Here is a 23,728-nt window from a genome sequence, read left to right as displayed (position 1 = left end):
ATCGATCTATTTTATTTATTTATTCAAAGATACGTCATGTTTAAGTAACTTTTTTTAAATTTATACTGTAGTTAGTACCATGGTATCTCAAAAAAAAGAAAAGAAATGGCCATCAGGACGTGACAACCGTACTAACTAATAATACTTAATATTATTACCAAGCTGCGACATAATAGGTCATGACTCGTACATACATAGTTAGCTGTGCTATTACCTATATGCCTTATCTGGCGCGATGTGTTATGCTTTATTTATTATATTTTATTTTTACAGCAGTTAGTGTCTTTTGAAGTGTCTCTGGGATAAATAGCAATACTTACACAGTAGCATGGAAGGAAGGTCCTGATTTATCGCCTCGATAGCTCAGAGATTACATATGTAGTTTTGCTATTCTAAGATCCATACTAGAATTTATAACTAACTTCGTCAATATACAGAGCTTCTAGTCAGGTGCTTAATCATATATGCTGTTTCCCAGTAGGAACTATTATTATAGTCCCCTATAATCTATAACCATGCCTAATCTTTATCAGATAATTACATATACGGAAATCGGACCCCATCACATCCCATGCTCTACAAATAGGTTGCATACAACTAGAGAAAAGTGAAACAACAATTGATAAAAAAAAAGGCTGAGTCAGCGACGCAAGAATAATACTCTTTTTCTTCGTGTACGTGAGTATTGCGCATATATGCACGCCACATAATATATATGCCCATGCAGAGTAAGACTGGAAAAAAACAACAAAACAGAAAAATCAGAAAAGACAGTTGCTGTACTGGGTATCTGATAGATAATAGGAGACGGAAGAAAAATCCCAGAATGGATGGAAGCATCTGAAATCATACCCCGGAAGGGAATCGTATCCGGTCATGATGCTAAATATAAATAAAAAATGCGACCGAAAAAAGAGAAAGCAAAGATACCACCAACGACTAGAAAGACTCCTTATACGGCACATGAGACACGTCATGTGTCCTCGCGATCCAATTCCTGAATATCGGGCGACATTGCTCCTTTCTCCACCGACGTGGTAAAGCTGGCCGGCGAATCTGTCCCTGTACTGCCACTATTAGACGAGAGCACAGGTCCTGCCGCAGTTGGTCTTATAGGAGCACTGTCCGTACCGCTTCTGCTTGCCGCTCGATGTCTTACTCGCGTCGGAGAGGTTATGGTCGATGGAGGGGGGCTTATCGCCTTCGCCATGGGCTCGCCGGCCTTGTCAATATGACTGCCCGCGGTGCCAGATGCAACGCCAATTGACGGGACAGAGTCCGCATATCCTCGCCATTTTCTCCAGCCTTCAAAGTCAATGAGAGCTTGCATGCAGCCCCATTCCGTCACCTTCTGTTCCAACCATGGGAATCCAACAGGCTAGAAGAGCAGTTAGCAAGACCCGCATCGACCGTAGCAATGAGTAAAGAGGTAGATACGCACCTTTGTCAAGAAGTCGTTACAGCCAGCAGCCAAGGCTTCATGTCTATCGCTCTGCAAGCTGCTGGCTGTCAATGCAACGATGATGACAGGACTCTTAAACAGCGACAGGTCCTCGAGCACGTCTTCTTCCCTCAACTGATTCTGGGAACCAGGTAGGCCATTCTCCGAAGGGGAAGTTGCGGTGGTGCTAGCTGCGCTGGAACGGCCCGAAGCGGTCTTCGAGAACACTCCTATTCCGTTCAGACGCTCCAACCGCCGGATCTCTTTCGTTGCCTCCAGACCGTTCATCACTGGAAGCTGAATATCCATCAAGACAAGATGAAATCCGCCTTGTCGCCACTTCTTGACAGCCACTTCGCCGTTCGGAGCACACTGCCAACGAACGCTCAGACGTTTCATAAAGGCCTCCAAGAGCTTCTGATTGATGACATTGTCCTCCACTATAAGCACGTTAATCGGCGGGACAGTGCCTTCAATAAGTCCACCGAAAGCTGCTCCGGGGGATGTTACACCGTTGTTCTTCTTGGGCTTCCGAGGTGGGCGGGGAGAAGGCCCACGAGCGGGAGGAGTAAGACTCTTAGCTTGAGGAGACTCTGGTGGGGGTGCTGGCGGTGTCGGAATCGATGGTGCAGGTGTTGGAGCCTGACCATTTACACTAGGAGTGCCATCTAGAGGAAAGAAAAAAAAGTATCAGCATATATTCGAAAGCGCAAACAACCTGGTGATCAATATACCTTTTGCCACGGCTGCCGATGCAATAAGGGTAGGGGAGTTTGTAGGATGACGAAGAATACCAGGCCGGCGTTGGTGTCGATGAGACCGACCTCCTGGGGACGGTAGTGGAGGCACCTTTCCGGTCGTGAGAACAGATATCGAGGGAGTCTGATGTACACCACTTACGCCGCTCCCCGTAGAAACAGCACTGGATCCGTGTGCTGGAGGGGTCCCGACGTTGACATTAACTGGCATCAGCGGAAAGTACTCCCCATGTTCACCTGGCTCTGAATGATGGTAGTAAATACCGGGCGATGGCCTGGGTGTCCGTCGCTGAGGGGTATCAATGATCAGTGCTTCTTGTACACTCTGTCCACCGGGATAGTAGGTATCGATAACGGCGACCAGGGACTCCTCCGGATTCAGTAATCGTTCATGACGGTTTGAACCCTCCCGCGGTGTAATCCTAATCAGCAAGTCTGGGGAGTCGACACTCTTCCCAAGCGAGTTGGGATACTTCCACATAACATTATCACGTAGGTCATCTACCAAGTCCTCCTCCGACACAGTCACCAACGTCGCAGACGCACCGGGTCGTTTGACCCATATCTTACGTGTGACCATCACGGGCGGTGCTGTGGCGAACGGGTTCGAGAACTGATCCCCGTGCTGAGACAGCAGCCCCGGCTCCAGCAGGTTCTTGACCAGATGCTGCTGGGAGAGTGGGAGGAGGGACTGCCGTCGCACAGCAATGCTGGGGCGTTTGAAGTTCCCTGGAGTGGCGGGTGCGAGAGGAGGCCTCGGGGTCGACTGCGAGTGAGACGGGGCCTCGGACACGGAGACAGTAGGAGGGCTCAATTGAGACTGGCCAGTGTAGACAGCTCGTTCCCGACCCTGGACGGTCGAATATGCGTCCGACTGCCCTGATACCGGACGCGAGATGGACGTGGTCGAGGAGGGCGTAAAAGCTGGATCGGTAGTGGGCGTCCGGGGCGCAGAGCCGGCGCGGTCTGGCGGGACGGTGGAACCGGTCGTTTCTCGTCCTGGACTTCGAACCTGATCTCGAAGACTGAACCTCTTTCTTCTGGTCGCTTTCTGGCCGACGTGCGAGTCGTGGCCGTCGGCACGCGCTCCCAGTGCCCCCTCGCGCGCTGCCTGGTGCGCACTGGGATCGTGCACCGGCCCGGTGGTGGCGTCCGGGTCGACAGCAGGACTGGCAGGAGAGTCAGTATCGCCAGGAGAATCGACCGGCAGCGACGAAGCGCAACTAAAGGGACGGGGTCTCTGGGAGCCCTGGCGGCGCGAGTGCGGAGAGGAGATGGAGAGCGAGCTGGAACTCGAGTTCCCGTCGGGCTCGATGTCCGGATCCGCCCCATTATTTGCTCTCTCGGTCACGGCGGAGGTCGACGATCGCCGCAGCAGCTTCGCCCTCAGCAGCCGCGATAGACGACCGTCCGGCATCGTGAGGACCAGCAGGGCGAGCTTCTCTGGCGGCTGATGGGCGGGCGCGCTCGTCACTTCATCGTCGACTCGGGGCAGACGAGCAAGCAGGTCCAGCACCGGCGACAGGATGGGCGGTAGAAGGCCAGACGACGCAGCTAGCTGGCTCGTTGTGATGGCGGGATAGAAAAGAAAGGACACAGAAGTCCTGCCAGCAACAAAGCCTTGCCCCCACGTCCTGCAAGCAGTAGCTCCTGGAAGAAGAAGAGAGTCGCACGAACTCCCTTCGTTTGAAGGAAGAGAAGCTCTGCTTTGATTACAGAGAAAAGCGCATCGACCAAACCAAGACCGGCTGCGATAGATAGTAAGATAAGAAAAAGACGATCAGGAAAGAAAAGGGAGAGAACAATCCACGGAGGGGGGAAGATGCAACCACGAGATTTACCCCTCTCAGTCTTTTCGATCGGGCGTCTAGTTATACAACCAGCTTGACTACCTACTGGAAGCAGTAGCTCGCATACAATCCCAGGCGAGGAAAGGTTAGGAAACAGCAAATAAATGGCCAGGGAAACGAAAGCTTCCAGGGGAGCTTCAGGCCGCGCGACTCTAGTGAGGAAGTTCTAACTAAGTCGAGATGGTCGTTCGAGCGCGCAGACCAGCCCAAGACCGTCTACTGTTAACTAACAAGCCTAACTAACTACTTAATGGTAATCTCTTTTCTGGTCTCTCCCCTCGTGCGCGCTTGATATACATATCTCTACCCATTCCTGTTCGATTAACTAACTAACCCCCTGAACTCATCTGTTGATAATGATGTGTAAGCTACTACTATCTAAGACCAAAGAAAGCTTCACCAGAACATGTCTGACAAAGCGAGATCTGTTGGTTAGTTATAACTAACTTAACTAACTAATTAGCTAGTTAGTTATCACTTAGTTGGGGTAAGATAGACTGTTTGTTGAGCCAGCAAACAGGCTTATTTACATCTCAACGCATCAATCAGCCGTTACTTATCTGCAGGACAGCCGCATTGCCAAGCAAGATCAGTAACCAGTAGATTACAATATTTGTAGCAGTAAGTTACGACGCCCATGAGCCAAATCGACATTAAGCCAATATGATTAGTTTAGCACATGTAAAAGTAAAATACAACTAATCGTATGCAGTAGTCCTTGACAGCACAACGTTCTATGGTCCAATCCAATAATTATCTATGTACGGTAGCAATCTATCCCTTCCTCTATCAATGCACATGCAAACAGCCCTTGACCTGCAAAAATGCACAGTTCCGTGATATCGTAACTCATCATCAAGCCCATAACACCAGGTATGCAGGACAAAACAGCAAACAGAGAACGCCCACGGTAACAAAGTTGGCTTTGGTTGTTATTGTTTCTCGTCGGTTATCGACAGCTCTTGCTCTTGCGCTTGCTCTTTCTCTGGCTGTCCCGATGCTCCATGACTTTCCAGGTCGCCCGGTCGAGTGGAAAGCACGCCATCTCCACTCTCATTGTGGTCTTCGCTCTCCTTGCTCTGCAACTCGAGCATCTCGTCAACGCTCTTACCAGCCGCCTTGGCTTCCTTGAGCAGCTTGCGATTGCGAATGCGCCAGATGATATGGCTAATGTAAATACCACCTTCTAGGACAACGCTAAAGTTCGGAGAGAGAGGTTAGCATTGCTACCAGACAAGAATCGTCAAGGGGAAGAAGAGGGACACGAACACAATAATGTACATGATTCCTCCTAGTATATCGAAAGACCCCTGCGCAGCTGTTCTCGACCTGTTAGTAAATCTATATCAATTTGTCAAGAACCAGGGACGGCATACCCAAGGCAAACAGGGAGAACAGACCACCTGCAGTGTCCATTGCCAGGAAGAACCAATCTGAAATACGTCAGTGAATCGCACAATAATGCACTGAAAATGCTCCCTGTGACTTACTGATTCCGACTACTCGACCCTTCCTCTTCCGGATCTCAAAATACGGCGGGATCAGCCCGAGTGCGAGCATGACGGCTGCAATGGCACCGAATAGCAGATCTGGCCATGTAATTCCCTTATTGTAGGGTATCTACCGCGATGGATTAGCTTCGTCGTCCTGATGTTCGACCAGGGAGTGCTTGCGTACGCGAAGACAGAGAATAAACATAGTCTCCAGACCGCCGAGAAGTACACCGGTGCCCACAACTGCTAAAGTCGCCCTCCTCAAACTATAGTTACTGCTCGCCAAAGCTTGTTAGCATTTTCCAGCTCGACTAGGCTGCTTCATACACATACTGGTTATAGTATAAGATCTGGCCCCAGCTGATGAGGGAGAAAAAGGAAAACATCTGCGGCTGCACTTGCAGCGGGACGTTGACTTTCTGTAGTAACGAAATCAGCAGGCTGTTCGAGGAGAGTCCTACCCTATCCATGGCCTAACTAGCACCCGTACCTGAAGAATCATGTAAGTTCCCATTGGGACCGCACCTTCAAGAGGATCAAGTCAGTTGATTTTCTCTTAGAGCACGATCTGTATCTGGGGGGGGAAAGAAAGAAAGAAAGAAAAAAGAGAAGAACTCACAAGCTGCCCATAGAAACATCATAACAGGAGGTAATCCATCCGTCTTCTTTTGTCGCCAATTGTACCATATCTGAGGTATCAGTTGAACGCACCACAAGACAGTCCCAATGGTCCCCAGGACGGTGGAAGCGACGGGGATATTATTCCCATCTGATGACATAGTTCTAGCCTAGTCCAACAGGAATTTTAGAGCTTCTTCGAAAGAAGTTAACTGCCTGGAAGGTTGTCTAGAGCTTGCCGCTCGTGACCAAAGTTGCGGGTATGGCAGCGACCAGAGAAGCAGTGCCTTCAAGACATCAGATAATGATATTCACTCGAGATCTGGTCCCCAGGCAATAAGAAGTGTGCGCGAATAGTGTGAGTGATTGGTCGCTTTGGCTTCCGACAACAACGAGTCGGTCACTACGGACACTATTAAAGATCGGTGTACTGCTGTATAAACCCAAATCCAGCTCTAGAAAGGCAGAGAAGCGACAGGGGGAAATCGACTCGTATTAATATAGCATCCAACAAAGACTTTAAGTCACTACGTAAAAACGGAACGAACGAAACGCTGCAACGTCCCAGAGAAAAATAATTAGTATGACTATGGGCTCATAGAAACCCCGTAATGGAAGGTCGGGGACAAGGAAAAAAAGGGAAAAAAAAGCTTGGCTTCATCATGAACACATCTTCTGGACAACCCGGTTTGACCGAAAACGGGACTCCTCATTGGAGGAAACGCAACAGTTGAAGAAGGCTAAGACGAGGCGGGTAAATCAACTGAGTTTCTAACGAGATGCTTGGCCAGACTTTCGCTATCTGCCAGTTTGCTTCGATCGATCCTCTGCTGCTAACTGGGTTGCCGTTGCTCGAAAAGTGTGGGGAATGGCGAGCTTTTCTGCCACTGTAGGCGCTAAGTATGTCGCTTATTTCACTGATTAGGTTAACGGATGGAGAGCGCTGAACTATCAATTAGTTGTTGTTACTCCGCCTTTTGAGTTGTCGATCAACGAGGACATCTAGGCCTATCGATTCCATCTTACTCATGCTTGATCGATTAACTAGTTATCGAAATAACTGGAATAACTGGCATAACAATAGGAGAGTGGTACCTTATCGTTATCATCCATGCCGTAGATCCCAAGACGATCGCGAATCGAGCAATAAAATCCGTCCGTGCTCAGCCAGTACTGATCACTACATTTAGTTCGAGTAGGAGGTTCCTGGCCATCTTCTCGAATTCGGTCCGATAGCGATTGATAACTACTTACCATACACACATCAACCACGGTGGGTAAAATAATACGTGGGAGAAGGCTTGAATCGGAGTCTGGTGGCAATCAATGACGGACGGCACGTGGAAGAATCCGTTCCGCAAATGGAATTCCACGTGCATCTATTCTCCACGTGACCAGAAGTGGTACGCTACAAGATCGATGGAATTAATACTCCGTACGTCAAACCGGAAATACATTGGGAAGAGGATTCGCTGAGGAACTGCACCATACTCGCAGCCTATATGTTACTGTCTTCTGATCACACTATATCCACACTGTCGAACTTCAACATACGCCATCAGTAAGCGCGTCGTGACAATATCAAAAGGAAAGCGAAGGAAAAAGATAAGGCCGCTTCAAGAGGGAAAGCACCTTAAGGTCCTATTGCCAGAGCAAAGGAAAAGAATCTCCACCGTCCACGGTTCCTTGCGGAACCAATGTCCAACATCCCTCTCCGGGATGCAGACGAACAAAGTGAAGTACAAAATGAAAAGAAAGAAGAGGAAGAAGAAAAAAAAAGGTTCGAGTAAGCTATAAATGACTCGGGAAATGGAGAACGTTGCAGAAAAAAAGACAAGAAATGGCCATCAGGACGTGACATGATTTTACAACCAGAATATCGCCAAGACAGATACGATCGCAAGGGTATCATGGAGAGGTGGTAGGGATAGTATACGCCAAGGGAATACGGTCGTATAGCCTGCTTGACCATTAGAGCAGGATGAGGTAGTTGGACGGAGCGATACCGGTCTCTCCGGTCGCTTTCTTCGCCTGCCACCATCGCCCGCTGACATCGGACACTTCAAGGATCTCATGCTTGGCAAAGCTGATTTCGTTGGCATCTTCAGGATTGGCCTCATACGAGTAGATGGCCTTTGCCCGGTATGGATATTCGGTTGGTTGAGCTAGTTCCTCGCCACTTGTCGTTCCAACAGCGGCAGCCGGGGGAAACTGTGGCATAGACGAGTTCCGGTTTTGCGAACCGGGGGCACCACCCGCATGGCCAGACACGGGCGTCGATGTCTCGAAGCCGTTGAGTTGGGCAGAAGTGTACATTTGAGGCGTCTGGCTCGATGTATCCGGACGAGCTCCGTAGGCGTTAGACATAGGCCTGCTGTCGCGGTAAGAGCCTTGTCGTTCCTTGTGAAGAGCGAACGAGTCGATATATTCGCGGTGCGCAGCCTGTGGCGTTGATCCGAAATAGAATACCCAGACAATCTGTGACAGCGTAAGCAACTAGCCCGAGCGGACATCTGGAGTGATAAGACGCACAATCACCATAGACAGCAGAATAAATCCAGCGGCAGCCGCCTGTTTCGAAGACTGCGACTGATAGACAAGCGAGTTCACACCGAGTGTTGTAAATACCAGTCCTGCCGCGAGATAACCGACGATCTATGAACGAACCGAATCAGCGCATAGCCAAACGGGCGAGGTACTGGGACAATATGGCAATCATACCGCAACACCATATACTAAGCTAGTATCCGAGCCTATAACGACCGTGACCCCGACAATGATACAGAGCATGTACGCAACAGCCCACCAAGCATAGTTTGGAAAGTCTGACTGGATGTTTGCGACAATACAAGCAACAAAGGTGATCAACCAGGCGAGCTGTACGGAATATTGTTAGCGGACCCGTTCATCCCATATCCAGACTCCCGAGTTTCGTCGAATACAGAGAGCGCAAACCACATACTATGGATATCGAAATCGTCGCGAGTGCGAACGGGTCGCCAATGACGTTGGCCACTCTGAACCTCGCCATTCCGCTTCTCTTATTCTCTGAAAACGGATTGGGCTTTTGAAAAGATTGCGAATCCGAGTATGTCACCATGAAGAACCGGGAAATTCTCCCTCGTTGCGTCGATGGGAATTGAATAGGGACTCGTGTATTAGGAGAGTCTCAGAAAACAAAATGAAGCCGTCGAGAGAGAGAGAGAGAGATGAATATACGTCTTCTAACGGGGACGTTGACGGCGCGCAAGATGTGAGGCAATACTGGCAATAGAGTTAGGACAGCTGTATTGAGTTTGGATCAAATAAAAATTCCATCATGAGCATCACAGAGTCAATCGGTCGACCAACGTCATGCAGCGATCGACTGGAGCGTCACGATCGGCCTTTCGTACCTTTGGGAGGGGAGCGAAACGAGTGTGATGGGAGTTGAGTGAGCGTGTGGATGTAGAGTTGAGCCCCCAGGGACACGAAGGCAGCACCAGGCTGAGGGGGTAAAAAGAAATACGAAACGTGATCGGAGAAGAATAGACTATGAATGAACGAGAGGATGTCGATAGACGACGGGACTTGAGACCTCAGGATGGATGGGCAAAAGGACTGGAGGTGCCTGAAGGTGCAAGTCGTGTCTCAAGCGGCTCGAAAAGGAGTTCGAAAGACGCCTGGCTGGTCGGCTCGCGGGCCTAGCGTTTCAAGACCGGCAGCGGGCCACGATCGCAGTGGGCCAGCGGACGTGGATGATGGTCGACTCTCCGTCTCTCACGGACTCCAAGACGGCCCTGGACCCCAGGATCACCAGTGGAAATGACCGGTGGAGATGGAGTCGCACGCCTTGTCCTCACCGTTTGATGGTCCCTGCGGCCGATGGATCATCGTTGCGAGCGCCGTCGGGGTTCGAGACTCGAGATGACAGCGCTGCCATCGCCAATCCACGCCCGCGCTGGCTCGGCGCGATGGGAATCCTTACTTTGATGATGCAACACAGCCCTGCAACTTCTTCAAAATCCAACACTTCTCCTCTATCTACACTAAACGGCCCAGGCCAGTGCGTTCCAGCAAACCCATGGGTCTCCAAGTAAGGCACCGCCGGCAGCACCCGCAAGAACCGTCCATAAGGCAGTGTTTGGCGCCAGCAACGTGCATGAAAGTGGCTTGGTCGGTGAAGCCATCAGCATTCTTGTTGAATACTCGAAGTGGCTCAGAGAGACAATAATGAGGTGGCACAGCCCTGCCCTATGATACATACGCCTTTTCTCTCAGGTCTCTACAGCCGACGATTCAACCATCCGGAAGAATGCCAGATCATAGATGGTACCCATGGATCGATCCCACTGTTGCTCCCCGCGTACCAAGAAATAGGACATTACAGTGGGGGAGCCCTGGAGCATACTGAAAACTCTGAAAAGAAAAAAAAAAAGAGAAAAAACAAAAAATACTACTGGCAAGCATGAATGTGCCTATATGGCCCCAATAATACCCTGCGACTTTAATCCTAAGTACGTGGTGTTTCTAGACTTTCTCTGACCCGAGCCTGGGATACGTACCGCAACCCCGCCGTGTGGAGTCGTACAGCGTACTCTGTGTGACTCGTATAGAAGTTCCGGAAGAAGCAGCAGATCGGATAGAAATTATGGCGGCAACCTGCACATGCGAGCAAGACTCATACCGCCAGGTACGACAAGCGCCACCTCAGATACCCGACGCGTCGACTCTAGATGAGACACCGCCATGCTGCAAGCAAAGACTACGCATGAAGTCGGAGAAAGAATCGAGAGATTTTAGACTTCACTCCGAGGTGTTAGGCGTATTGCTGAACCATGCTGTCGGACTCATAGTAGCCTTGTGATATCATCACTATAAGCAAGCAGCTAACTACTACATACTGGGTATCAGATTCCAAAGCCCATTCTGTCCCACAAACGAATACCCTACCTGAGTTGGCGACTATAGCGAGGAAGGGACAAGTCAACTGCGATTCGCTCGCCATTCTTACAGAGGAAAGGAAACCTTACGTTCTCCAAAAGCACAATGCACTTTGTATTACATCAACAGGGTCAAGACCAACAAGCTAACCGGAGAAGTAACGAACCGAAAGCAGCATTGAACAGATGATATCATATGCTATCTGTGAAGCAAGAAAGAGGAAGAGAGAGAAAAAAAAAAGAAAACCAGGCTTAGCGCAGATCTCCCTTGCAGGGAATGCACAATGCTCCATACACAATCTGAAACGACTGTGGTTGCTTGTCTTGAACCTTAACGCCCTTGAACTCCAGCGAACCCCTCGGTGGTATCTATCCAGCTAGCCACGAACGAAGACAAGGAAAAGGCCCCCATCTCAACGAAGCCCGCCTCCGCTGGGACAGGGGTGCAATGACAGAATCAGATGTCATATAGATCAGATTTCACGTGCTCTCTTCTCCCTCACAACCTCCTCTCTTCTCACCTCCCGATCGACTTCTTCCAACCTCCCCTCCCAATCGACCCAGCACTCCCCGCCACCAACAAGTCCAATCTCATACCACCGCTGCAGCACCCTCGCGCTGCGCGTTCTCAATTCGGATACTTCCTTCGCTTGCTCTTCCTGCACCTGTGCGAGGCGATCCAGACGGGGCTGGAGTTCGACAAGGGATGCAGACGCTTCCGCGTCGGGTATGGGAAGGTCGTTCAGGGACGTGAGGCGGGATGCAGTCTCAGGGAAAGCAGAAGCGTACGACAAGACGATCGACGCGAGATTCTGCACGGTCAAGCTGGTCGGGATCTCTTGTTGTGGGATAGAGCGGAATAGATCCGGATGGCGGTCATCTGTTGTAGTTGAATCAAATCAAATCAAATCAGCAAAACCCGGGTCTCGCAATGGTTATCTGGGCCCCCTTCTAAAACACAGCTGGAAAGCACTAACGAAGCTGAAGAACATCATGAACCGCCGGGATTGTTTTGCTGAGCGCTTGCAATCCGGTCTCTAGACGCGCCAACCGACGCGCAACTGTATCATCAAGACCGTCTGGCCTCGGGGCTGGTGTAGGTTCTCCGGTCCAGTTCACATCGCCTGTAAGCAAATATTCCAGGCGGCGCAGACGAGCTTCCAGGAGCTCAATCGTCGATCCAGCGATCGAATCGCTTTCAACCGTCATCGTTTCATGAAAGACTGAGAACGCTTTGTCTTTCGAAATGGTTGATTCAATTCACATCTTCTGCGACCGGATCGTTGGTAGATCGGAGAGCGTCGAGTTAATGCAAACAAACCAAACATAACGGAGGTTCACATACGATGCCGACTGGCCAATCATGTCAAATACGCATGCTTATAGTAGAATTTGATCTACTCAAACTTGGTTTGCTACTCTGTGACTCGCTATATCATCCTGAATAATGCCTAGAGGTTTGGAGTGCATCTGAATCTATGGTATAAGTTGTAGGTATGTACTTTATGCATTCCTGACTAGGGAACTATGCTAACTGGCCGTCTCAACGTTAACACATTTGTTCTACATCATTCGTTTCGAGGTTTTGTTTACTGGTTTCCGCGCAGTCAGGGGACTACTGCCCACTACTGGATAGTGACTGGGTGAATAGACTCACCCCTCCCTTTTCCTGCATCTCCTGTCCCTGAACTGTACCCTGGTCGGACATAGGTGCCTCGTAGTCGGCAGAATTCTCGCTGTTGGCCGGCGCTGAGTCAACCGGAACAGGCTGAGTCAAGGACAGTGATTGTCCATCTTTAGTTTGTTCCCCTGTTTGCTCCTGCGATGGTGATTGTTGCCCATCCTCTGGACCCTCGTCCTGTAATTCACGTTCCGCTTCCTTCAGCTCGAACTCGAAGGACTCGTTGTCCCTTTCGACGAATTCCTAGTACAATGTCACAAATAGTCTCGAAGAAGATAGGAATTTTCATTCTCACCTGAAGGGGGGTTGGAGCTGGACTCTCCCCAAATTGGACAGCGCTACTGTTTGCATAAACAAGCAAGACGCTTTTCGACTCTTCTCGTGCTGCTCTGAGAACCTCGATTTCCCGAACCTTGCGAGCGGTGTAACCAATAACGTCTGTGTTTGGCGGTGCGACGTACTTTCCCGTGCCATTACTCTTACTAGATTCGGACTGTTGTGTCTTAGCATCGTCAGTAGAAAAGCTGATCCGCCACCACTGCCACCCTTGCTGCGGCTTGTCGATATCCATTTGATCCTCAGAACGGCGTTCCGCACACCGTCTGAGAACATATGTTATATGCGGCTCTGTGCATACACCTCGCAAGGTGTACTCACAATGAGGTGGTTCGTCAGGTGAGGCAGAAGGCTCGGTAAGGGTTTTGGAATAACCCCGGAGGGTCTCTAAGGCATTTTGTCTTCGCACTTCGAGCTCTATCATAGTATAGGTTAGCCATATGATCCTCTAGCTGGTTTCAGGCTTTTACCTTTCAGCTTCTGCTCAATCTTTTCCGATATAGCGCGTAGCTCATTAGCAAGTCGCTGGCCTTCTGCGTTTGCCGCTTCCGGTGTCAAGGAATCACCTGTGGCGCCATTCGCGAGGTTTTTAGGTAGAGCCAACACTGCTGCCGCAGCTGCTTTCTCAAGTATCTCTTTCGACGTAAAGCCTTTGTTGACCAGTGACCTGGAGACAGTGAATCGGTCCATGACATTTTCCAGCTTGGCAATCTCCTTGTAAGCTTCAAGCCGGCTGGTGCGGAATTCACGTGCAATGTCTCTGCAGGCACGAAGATAACGATCAGGGTAAAACGTAGCAGGTATTTTCACTTGAAGCGATGTAGCTGACGGCTTAGGGTTCTCCAATCGGATAGTGAGGACATCAGCCACACGTTCCAACCACACGTAGTCAAGCTCTTCACCCGGCCTGTCGGCCCATACTGTACGATCCAGGACATCATATAGCGTCTGGCCTTGTTCCGGCTCTTCAAAACATTCGAGCGTAACGAAACTCCTCTCGATCGGCGTATCTGTGCCGGAAAGTGACTGCTTGACTGCGTGAGAAGAAAAAACCGTTGTTAATTTATTCTCTGGAGATGCGCGCTCCGCTGCTGCAGACCACGTTTCCAGAAATTTAGGTACAGCAGCGTCAGGCCCGTATGTCGACATTGATCTGAAACTCGCCAAGGCATCGACACTCCCAAACGCACGTTCTGTGGAATCCAGAAAGGCGATTGATCTCTGAGTTTCGTACAGGATGTCATCCCAATCATCATCATCGCTATAGACATCGTCAAGTGAAACAATCTTGGGGGTGTTGATAGGTTGTCCGTTCCACCATTGTGGGTCATAACCATAGTCCGGCAAGACCTTCTCCCGGAGCAGAAGCGCTTCCCTGGCCAGCGGAATGGAATGAAGAATGGTGAGGAGACCTCCCAGATGCAGGCCTTCTTGGGACGGGCGAAGAAAAGCAGGCTCATCGCTGACCCGTGCGCGGTCATGAGGATCTGGGCTGATGATCGCTTCACGGGAGCTGGGGTTAAAGAGAGTCATGGCCCACTCTCCCGAGTCATAGTGATCTCGCGTTGCAGGCCCGAAATTTGGCCCAGCACTGCTCGTAACCCCTATCTCTTGTTCTCCAAAACTTTGGTCCAGAGACATTGCCATCGCCTGCTGCAGATCGCGCTCTTCTCGCTCCGCTAGAGTCAACCCTTCCGTATTATTTTCTGCTCCTTGAGCAATTGACGTCAATTCACCAGAACTTCGTTAAATCCGTGGGAGGTCGTCTCACCCGTTGTATTCGCAGCGGATAGATCTGTCTTCTCGCCATATCTAGGCGCATCAGGCGTTGGCTGCATATTGACGCGCGAAGGAGGCCGTGACGGAGGTGCTACATAGTTGCTGCTAGGAGCAGGCTCGGGATTCTCGATGTTGAAAGCTAGAGATGTCAGGTATTGAGAAGTGGAAATACCCGGTCCGTACTTACAGGGAATATCCTGACCACCGAAGAACTGCGTGGCCTACAGTCCGGTCAAACATCATTTCTTGATCAGTTCGGGCAATCCAAAAGACTAAGTATAGCATGGAGCTTCACCTCTGGCTGAGGGCCGGCGGGGTTCTCGAAGTACGCATTGATGGCTTTTTGGGAATTGAGATCGTTCGCCTATGCAGGAAAAAAGGTCAGTATGGGCTAAAAGTAAAGAACAAATACATCGCAATCACCTTCAAGTAACTGATAGCTTGCTCGCGCGAGGTGCCTGTGAAGCTGACAAAATCCGTGATAGCTTCCTCCGAAGGTTCGGCCATCTTTGGAGCCTTGTCCACTCAACGACCCCGGTCAGGAAAGCGAGAAGATAGGGAGGAGCTCGCGGAGCGTAGTGAAAGGGCGATATATGAGTGTTTTGAAAGTATGCGACTATCCGGAGGCGATCCCGGTATTGCACAACGCGACATAGGGAAGTCCTGAAGCTCGCGTTGGTTGACGCCTTCCGTCAGAGCTTCCCCGCCGCATCGAGAGTGACATCGGCTGCCAAGCCCCGAAGTCCATCCAGGATCCCAGAGAAAACAACATCACTTCCATCATTGCTAATTCTGGTTCAAACGTTTGCATATTTCTATTATCAGCATGCAGCTCTGCAATGTGGCTGTTGTCCTAAATAAACGCCTGCATCATCTCACAACAGCGTGCATCTGCCCTTTGTTCAGTTGTATATCGATACTATCCATAGAAACTTCTAAGAGTTACCACTTTATTGGACTGAACCTGTGGCCATTTGGATGCTTTGTACTATACATAGTACCAGACTAACATGTCCGAGACGATAGCATCTGGGGTGGAACAAAGATTCAGGATCACCATCTATCTAAGAAACCCAGCCTTTGTATAGTGAACTTATTGTCTCGGGACATCCAGCAAACTTCCTGGGCAAAGGAAGATGTGGTTCAAGTAAACTGGGTTATTGCAGCAGAAGCGGGAGAGCACAGTCACGTCGTTGAGGCAAACAACTCAGTGAGGTTCTCTCATCATCTTAGCATACTTGCATCAATTTCAACAATGTCATCGAATGAAGGCTCCGTTCTTGGGACAGAAGATTTCCAGGATACATCTATACAGGAGTTCACAGTCGCTACTAATGGTGACCACTCGAGGAGCGACGACTCCGTCGGCGAACCGTATCAGAATCGGATCTTCAGAATGAGGCAGCGAAGACGTAAGGTTCTAGCAGCCATTTACTTCGATATTAACCATGTTTCTATTCTACGAAGGTTCTTCAGAGCACGACGAGGAGCCGGTGCAGCTCACCATGGGATAGTCAGATATATATCAGAGTGTACCCATGCAGCCTCCTTCATTGACCGTGTTGTTGGACAAATGGCTTATGCTCATGGCTTGGAACCCTTCGATCTAGACTGTGAAATCGAAACTCAAGTACGTCGGTCTAAAGAGCGGCGTTCTGTTGCACTCGTGACGCAACTTGGATGGAAATTAGTTGCGATATGCGCACACTCGGAGGCTTTTCGACGGGCTTGCGAGGAGATGGACAGAACGCAATGGATTATGCTCCTTGGAGAAATATCGCAGAATGGCCGAAGTCTCGAAATCTTTGCTAGATCGAGGAGTCTCGAGTGGCGTGGACCGCTCCTGCATCACCGCACTCGCTCTATATACGAAACGCTCACTCGCGCTGACATCGATCTTACTGCCATTGGGCATCCTCATCATCTTGTCAGGATGACAGATGGTCGTGTAGCTTGCCCCACCTATGAGGATAAGCTCCAAGAGCACATCGACCGATATATATTCCGCTCTAGTGATTGGCCACTTGGTAAAAGAGATCCTACCACTCGCGTCCCAGCGGATGGCGAATGCGATCTCTGTTGCTCAAGGAGCATATGCGATTGTACCGTTCCTTCTCTCGCGGGCGACCTAGTGGAAATAGTCCAATACGGCGAGAAGGGTATCGGCGTTCGCGCATTAGCAAACTTCAAGAGGGATGATATCCTCGGTTTATACCTCGGTGAGCTTCGACCCAGGGATTACAAGCACGACCCCATCTACTCTCTGCTCCAGCAACCAAAGGTGAATTGTCCGGGTCGAGAAGTAATTATATCTTCAAAACAGTACGGCAATTGGACTCGGTTTATCAACCACTCATGCGATCCATCCACAATGTTTCGCAGGAGAACGATTGGTGACCGTATTTGTACGACGGTGGAGGCAATACGAGACATCTCCATTTTCGAAGAGATCACTGTAGACTATGGGGAAGGCTACTTTGCTGCCAATAATACTTTGTGTCTCTGCAAAACGGCAGCATGTCGTTATAATAGCCGAACGGGACCTAATGACCAGTCACTTACCGGACCACATATATACAGTCCCTAATATTTTTGAGCTTTTTGGACCGGTCAAGTTTCTTTGGGGTTTCCATACACTCACACATGGGACGTTTGTTTACCTCATTATTGATCTATATAGTCACACGGGTCATATCTACGACATCAGTTCCCTACTACTCAGCTTAGTCAAAAACTCTAGATCATTCAAAGAAAACTCCCTCCCTGCAATACGCCCGATCATGAATGACATTCGCGAAGGCCACATTCATAACACAGAGACTAACCTCAATCGAGCTGAGCTCAGACAATATTCCCGCCTCGGATCCCCGCGCGATCCACTCTGCATGCGGGGAAACCCCAGATTTGCCGGCAGAGATACATACCTAGGTAGTGACGGCCGAGGGAAACCGAGCACCTAAGCCGAAGGGCGTGATGGGGTTCCAGGTACGAGGGGCTGCTTTGACAGGGTTTCCTTAGTTTCTGTTTTTCTTCTTCTTCTTCTTCTTCTTTTTTTTTTTTACTACTATAAATACCAATCCCTGCTCGTTGGAGGCCCTTATATTTGCCTGTCTTGTTCCTCTTATTTACCAACTTACTAGGGAGTGAAGGGGTAGCTTAGCCACCTACCTCGGTAGAGATAACTGATTACTCCTCTTCTTAATGAAAACTTAGGGACTCAGGGCGCTGGAATTCAAGGGTGACAAAGGATGAGAGCATACCATCTCCGTCCGCGTAGAATCGGACCGCGGCAATGGATACACAAAAGCTGTCGGACAGGTAGCCTGTCTTTTGCCATCTACGCGGGGAGAAGAGGTCTCTTAACACAGAGCTATGCTCGTGGTCCTTCAGAAGTAAGTAATTCGATGGATACGACGATTCTGAAACAAAAGAAAAAAGTCAACTGACATATATCATCAATTTTGATTGTTTATAGCCACCCTTATTTGAACAGACAGTAGGACAGCATTTCGCTTCAATTGTTGATCAATACGGAGATAGACCAGCGTAAGCTATGGCATCCCCAGAATTGCGTCCCAGGTATATGACTGACCAGCCCATCACCAAAGCGTAATAGCAAAGCATCAAAATACACGCTTAACATACGATGGTCTTGATGGCAAAAGCAACAGTCTCGCGCGAGGTCTTGAATCCGTCGGTGTTCAGAAGGGCGATCGCGTGGCGGTGATGCTGGGGAATTCAATTGAATATGCAATTGTATGATTCGACACCCATCTCTCTATGAAACTCCATGCAGGAACTCATTTGTTTCAAAGGCTACATACGCTCTGTTCAAGCTTGGAGCGATACTGGTATGTTCGAGGGTCCTTGTCTATCTGTTCTGAGAAAACATCAGACTAAATCATTCCCAGGTCCCTTTGAACCCGTCCTTCAACGTCAGCCAAGTTGCTGCCGCTCTCAGCCACCTCAGTGCGAGCCATTTGATCATCAGTGCCGAAGCCAACCTGCCCCGACGTGGTCCTCGTGACAACATCCCACTTCTCAGACACCTTCTCCCCGATTTGGAGACTCCGAAAATCGAATCAGCCTTGGTACCATCATTGAAGCAAGTTATAATGGTGGATAACTCGTCCGGACGAGTCGACCTCTCTGCTTATAAAAGCTTAACACCATACTCATCCATTATATCTGAGCTGGCATCGGACGGCAGACCACTTGACCCTCGAGACCTCTCGCCACATGACATTGTCAATATCCAGTTTACATCCGGGACGACATCAATGCCAAAGGCGGCTTGTCTAAGCCATCGATCAATCTTGAACAATGGCGCCCAGATAGGCGATCGGATGCGCTTGACACCTAACGATGTGGTCTGTTGTCCCCCACCGCTCTTTCACTGTTTCGGATGTATATTAGGCTATATGGCGACTGCTACACACGGATCCGCCATCGTATTTCCATCAGAGTCATTTAACGCCATTGCATCCTTGAAAGCTGTCCAGGAAGAGAAATGCACCGCACTCTATGGTGTACCGACCATGTTTATCGAGGAACTCAGTCTCCTGGAGAAAGGCGAGGTCCCATATGAAGGATTCCAGTACCTTAGGACAGGAATCGCTGCCGGCAGCAGCGTCCCTGCTGAGTTAATGAGAAAACTCCACAAGACGCTGAATTTGACGGAATTAACAATTTGCTACGGCATGACTGAAACGAGTCCCGTGTCTGCAATGACAGCAACTGATGATCCAATGGAGAAGCGAATCTCGAGCGTCGGGAGGCTGATGCCACATGTAGAGGCCAAGATTGTGAACCCTGCAAATCGCAGTGAGATATTGCCTGTGAATACGAAAGGTGAGTTAGTCGTAAGCGGCTATCTTGTCATGAAAGAGTACTGGGGTGCCCCGGAGAGAACTGCCGAAGTGATGGTTGCAGACCAAGATGGGAAGGTCTGGATGCATGTGAGCCTTCTCATTAAATAGCCTGGTAATTGATATATTAAGCTGACCTATTTCTCAGACAGGGGATGAGGCAACAATATCTCCCGATGGGTATGTTACAATAACTGGCCGGATCAAGGATCTGATCATCCGTGGCGGAGAAAATATCCACCCATTGGAAATTGAAAACACCCTTCTTTCAAATCCAGGCATCTTGGATGTATCTGTTGTGGGCGTTCCAGACGAAAGATATGGAGAAGTGGTCGGTGCGTTTGTCGTACCCAAGGACCAGGGCAAAGGAGCGATAACTATCGACGAGATTAAACAATGGGTACGGGAGAGGCTCAGTAACCACCTCGGTGAGTCGATCGAGATTCTCTTCTCTATCTTTCCTTCATGGGATATCTTCATGCAAGAGACAGCCAGGTCCCCTAGAGGTGACTTGCTAATGTAGACGCAGTGCCGAAGTATGTCTTTTACCTCCCTGGCCCGACTGCAATTCCGAAGACTGCCAGTGGGAAGATTCAAAAGTTCAAGCTGAAGGAAATGGCTATTCAATCTTTAAAGGAGAGGAACTCAAATGGGGGAGAAGAACGGTCAGAAACCGGAAAGGCAACATATACAACTCCTGTTTAGCGAGGATAACTAAGATCTTAATCAGCGAGTGAAACACAGAAATTTTAACAGTAAATTACTAAAAATGGGAAATTATTCAAAGCTATTATTTCGCTCTGCGTCGCGGAGACAGGATTCGGAGGGCCTTGGTCATTTCTATGAAGGCTCAAAACTAGCGAGAAAAGTAGCGAAGCGTAAGGCACCGATGCAAGCTACATATGGAAGCGACGGCATGTCTTATAACAAGACGATATATGGCAGGCACCCCTGCTCACCCTGTTTGCAGACTTTGGCTCCTTCTCAAGGAGGGGTGTGGTTATGCATTTTGTGTACTACCATCTTCCCGGCGAGTCTGCAACTATTCTTACCTGCCGCATCGACATGCGTGACAGTGAGAAAATCATTGAAGTCTGGGCAACAGCAGTCGATCCCCTTAACAAACCGGTCCTTCACAGCTTCGTGGATTGAGATTCTCCTGTCTGGATCCGGATGAAGCATCTGCAACAGGAGACGCCTAAGCGATTCTTTGTGTAGAGCGTGGAACATGCTTCCACAGGAAGGATATTCCATATTTGTGACTATACCGTCCGGTTTTGCTTCGATGAATATGTCCCAACCTCTCAGAAATTTAGCATAATTAAGATCTTTGGGGTCTGCAAGCTCCCATGGAGTTCCACGGAAGCAGAGAGCAAGGCAGACTATGGCGCAGGACCAAACATCAAGTGGTCGAGGATCATATTCTCCTGTATAGGTTGTTAGCATTCAGTTATACCCATGAAAGTGACACGGTCTTTGCCCGTGCCTACCTTTTTTTGCCAAAACTTCGGGAGCAATGTACGGCAAGCTTCCGCAAATTCCTGGAGGACATCTTCGCACTTCGCCCATCTCCTTCCCACATTGACCACCGGCAGCGCTTAGACCTGGATGGAGGCCGCTGAAAACTTCTGACACTCCAAAGTCTGTAATCTTAAGATGTCCTTCACCTGACAGCAGCAGATTCTCCAGCTTGATATCCCGATGGGCTATTCCGTTGCGATGTAAGTAAGAAACGCCCTGTAGAAGTTGTTTAAACAGACACATATTGTCTTCTCGCTGCAAATAATTCCTCTGAACCAGGGAAAAGAGATCTCCATATGAGCAATATTCCATCACATGGTTCCACCGGCCTCTATATGAACAGAGACGTACAGTTTTGACAATGTTTGGGTGGTGTAGACTGTTAGCAATGCTGAACTCTGACTTGACCTTTTTCTTGTATTCAAGTTGGTCTTCTTGACTGCCACACTTGCGAAATTCTTTGACAGCGTATTGGACATCCTTGGAAGAGTCCTTTCTATACACAATCTTCACAGTAGCTGTGGAGCCCTTTGCAATCTCTCTTCCTCTTCGTCCTGGAACTTTGCTGGCCGTCGTAAACTCATCACTAAGGTCACACGTGTTTACGATGAAATCGTCAGGGACGTTCGCACTCATCCGACGTGCCTTCAAGCCAACCCCAGAGTCAGCAGGAATTGAAAAGTCAGGTGGCCCTGGTCGATTTCCTGGTCCTCCTAAGCTGGGAGATCTGGTCTTTAAAGCTCCAACATATGGAGAATTCTGGCGCAGGGATGAAAACGGCAGTTGATATCTTCTCGGACTAGCAGAACCCTTTGGCGACAATGCTGTGCTCATTTCCCTGCACGGTTCGTCCAGCGCGGAATGATTTATGTGACGAAAGAGAGCTTTGATAGAACGCGACGCGGTTTTCAGCGGTGATGAGTGAGGTGACCCATCCTCTGGTGACCGTTCCTCCTGCTCACAACCACTGGGAGAAGTATCTGACCAGACAGAAAGATCCCCTTCCCCTCCTTTCACGAATTGGTCAAGCTTGATCGGTAACTGTAGTTTATCTGTCGTACCCACCTGGGCTTGCGTGGGAGAGTAGTAGGATATGTCCAATGGGCGTGACTCATCCATCATGGCAATGCTCTCAGTTGGTCCAGGACTTCGTTCTTCGAGATTGCGTTTGGTATCATAAGGTAGGACCTCTGACTGGATATCCAAGGACTTTGTTATTGTAGTGGTAGATATCAAGTGATTCTTTTGCGGCACGCCACATGGAAATCCATGGTCCTGCAACGGATCCTTTATAGATATGTAGGCCTGCGACATCACAGCATGGAGGAGTCTTCACAGTTAAGTATTTGTACTTCCCAGGCTCTCGTGGGTCTCTGGGATTCCCTCCTCGCTCGGTTGTGTGTATCTCAACTGTTAAAAGGGACAGTTGTGATTATCCAACGCGAGGTCTTTAGTCCGTGTGGCAGAATATATCCAAGAATAGGACAAATTGTACAGTGTCTGACGGACTTTGCAACTTGATCAAAGCATTTCTTCCAAGAAACTACGTTTCAGGGTCGTACTTTCTGCCGGAAGAATGTACAGAAATCAACTGTAGCGTGCAATGTCAACTCATCCAAATAAAAATTGAGAATCGAGAATATCAGAGACGGGCAGCAGGCAGGCCCAAGCGATTGCCTGTTGGCGTCATTTGAATAGAAAGAACTTGTGAGGGTAGTTGCGACCTTCTCAGCATGTAGACTTTGAGTTGTCTTACCAGGCTGGCAGGTAGGCAAATAGCCTAGTTGATAATGCCTCGATGGTTAATAAGATTTCGTAATTATCTATCGATTGTTATTCCTCTTTGATCGAATGTCCCATTCCCCTTTTGTCGTCGGTGACATAGTGACTGCTAAACCCTATACGGAGGGGACGCTCAAATTCCATGGACAGCTTGGGATGATCCGTGGGACTGCCACGCATCTATGACTTACAGTAACTTACTCCAGCTGCTGCGACAGTGTTGATAGACTGCGTGTGTCACTGGAGGCGGGGGCTAAGAATAATGCGCAAAGACTCGTGATAATTTAAGGGGACACCGAGTATAACCAGTTTGCTTCGCCTAGACCCACGGCATATATACCGAGGATGTATTGATTGACTATTGTACAGCCACATGCTAGTTTCTTCAGTTCAGTAGAATATGAGCATTATAAAGCTGTTCGTATGTAGGGTTTTCCGTACGGAGGTACATCTGTGGCCACGTCGTTGCAAGAACCGCCTCAAGAGGACAGCCAGCCCTATTCAGGTTGGCATCAAGAGGACACTTCTGTCCGCTGGAATAGGTGTAATCCCTTGTAAACATTTTAGTCGTGTTTGTCCGTGCTGTCAGAGCACGGGCCACGACACTCTCCTACTCACCCGTGATGTTCAAGATCTCTGATAATGTCTGTGTAATGCTGTTCGATGAAGAGTGGCCAGG

The 23,728-nt window shown here is 49.3% G+C and overlaps 8 protein-coding genes across 8 annotated transcripts; 2 read left to right on the top strand and 6 right to left on the bottom strand.

The window, feature by feature from the left end:
- Positions 1-973: 973 nt before the first annotated feature.
- C8Q69DRAFT_506303 (putative response regulator) lies at positions 974-3,616 on the bottom strand (the record flags this gene model as incomplete). Its single annotated transcript, XM_028632788.1, has 3 exons — positions 974-1,378; positions 1,442-2,109; positions 2,176-3,616. 3 exons carry the CDS (start codon positions 3,614-3,616, stop codon positions 974-976), a joined length of 2,514 nt encoding a protein of 837 aa, XP_028485747.1.
- Positions 3,617-4,981: 1,365 nt separating this feature from the next.
- Positions 4,982-6,321, bottom strand: C8Q69DRAFT_506302 (PQ loop repeat protein; the record flags this gene model as incomplete). The annotated part of the gene is made up of 8 exons (XM_028632787.1): positions 4,982-5,246; positions 5,319-5,367; positions 5,426-5,482; positions 5,540-5,669; positions 5,727-5,817; positions 5,876-5,961; positions 6,033-6,067; positions 6,162-6,321. 8 exons carry the CDS (start codon positions 6,319-6,321, stop codon positions 4,982-4,984), a joined length of 873 nt encoding a protein of 290 aa, XP_028485746.1.
- A 1,810-nt stretch (positions 6,322-8,131) lies between these two features.
- C8Q69DRAFT_443837 (putative high osmolarity signaling protein Sho1) lies at positions 8,132-9,260 on the bottom strand (the record flags this gene model as incomplete). Its single annotated transcript, XM_028628950.1, has 4 exons — positions 8,132-8,638; positions 8,693-8,815; positions 8,882-9,037; positions 9,123-9,260. The coding sequence occupies 4 exons, from the start codon at positions 9,258-9,260 to the stop codon at positions 8,132-8,134; spliced, it is 924 nt and encodes a 307-aa protein (XP_028485745.1).
- A 2,091-nt stretch (positions 9,261-11,351) lies between these two features.
- C8Q69DRAFT_231069 (putative nuclear distribution protein RO10) lies at positions 11,352-12,554 on the bottom strand. The gene is made up of 2 exons (XM_028626407.1): positions 12,060-12,554; positions 11,352-11,962 (listed from the first exon to the last, which is right to left on the bottom strand). Exons 1-2 carry the CDS (start codon positions 12,289-12,291, stop codon positions 11,556-11,558), a joined length of 639 nt encoding a protein of 212 aa, XP_028485744.1. The 5' UTR covers positions 12,292-12,554; the 3' UTR covers positions 11,352-11,555.
- Positions 12,555-12,697: 143 nt separating this feature from the next.
- C8Q69DRAFT_400681 (ubiquitin interaction motif protein) lies at positions 12,698-15,385 on the bottom strand (the record flags this gene model as incomplete). Its single annotated transcript, XM_028627894.1, has 7 exons — positions 12,698-13,006; positions 13,059-13,516; positions 13,570-14,805; positions 14,871-15,017; positions 15,066-15,099; positions 15,174-15,242; positions 15,302-15,385. 7 exons carry the CDS (start codon positions 15,383-15,385, stop codon positions 12,698-12,700), a joined length of 2,337 nt encoding a protein of 778 aa, XP_028485743.1.
- Positions 15,386-16,133: 748 nt separating this feature from the next.
- On the top strand, positions 16,134-17,465 carry C8Q69DRAFT_443834 (hypothetical protein; the record flags this gene model as incomplete). Its single annotated transcript, XM_028628949.1, has 1 exon — positions 16,134-17,465. The coding sequence occupies one exon, from the start codon at positions 16,134-16,136 to the stop codon at positions 17,463-17,465; it is 1,332 nt and encodes a 443-aa protein (XP_028485742.1).
- A 661-nt stretch (positions 17,466-18,126) lies between these two features.
- Positions 18,127-20,451, top strand: C8Q69DRAFT_401291 (putative AMP-binding enzyme; the record flags this gene model as incomplete). The annotated part of the gene is made up of 7 exons (XM_028627918.1): positions 18,127-18,270; positions 18,354-18,424; positions 18,487-18,634; positions 18,694-18,729; positions 18,790-19,836; positions 19,895-20,174; positions 20,276-20,451. The coding sequence occupies 7 exons, from the start codon at positions 18,127-18,129 to the stop codon at positions 20,449-20,451; spliced, it is 1,902 nt and encodes a 633-aa protein (XP_028485741.1).
- Positions 20,452-20,730: 279 nt separating this feature from the next.
- C8Q69DRAFT_401046 (kinase-like domain-containing protein) lies at positions 20,731-22,101 on the bottom strand (the record flags this gene model as incomplete). The annotated part of the gene is made up of 2 exons (XM_028627909.1): positions 20,731-21,173; positions 21,237-22,101. The coding sequence occupies 2 exons, from the start codon at positions 22,099-22,101 to the stop codon at positions 20,731-20,733; spliced, it is 1,308 nt and encodes a 435-aa protein (XP_028485740.1).
- Positions 22,102-23,728: the final 1,627 nt, after the last annotated feature.

Source organism: Paecilomyces variotii (genome assembly GCF_004022145.1).
Source record: "Paecilomyces variotii strain CBS 101075 chromosome Unknown C8Q69scaffold_4, whole genome shotgun sequence".
In the NCBI taxonomy this organism is placed as follows: domain Eukaryota; kingdom Fungi; phylum Ascomycota; class Eurotiomycetes; order Eurotiales; family Thermoascaceae; genus Paecilomyces; species Paecilomyces variotii.
The sequence above is the reverse complement of the archived record's forward strand: the minus strand, read 5'-3'. Positions and strand labels throughout refer to the sequence as shown.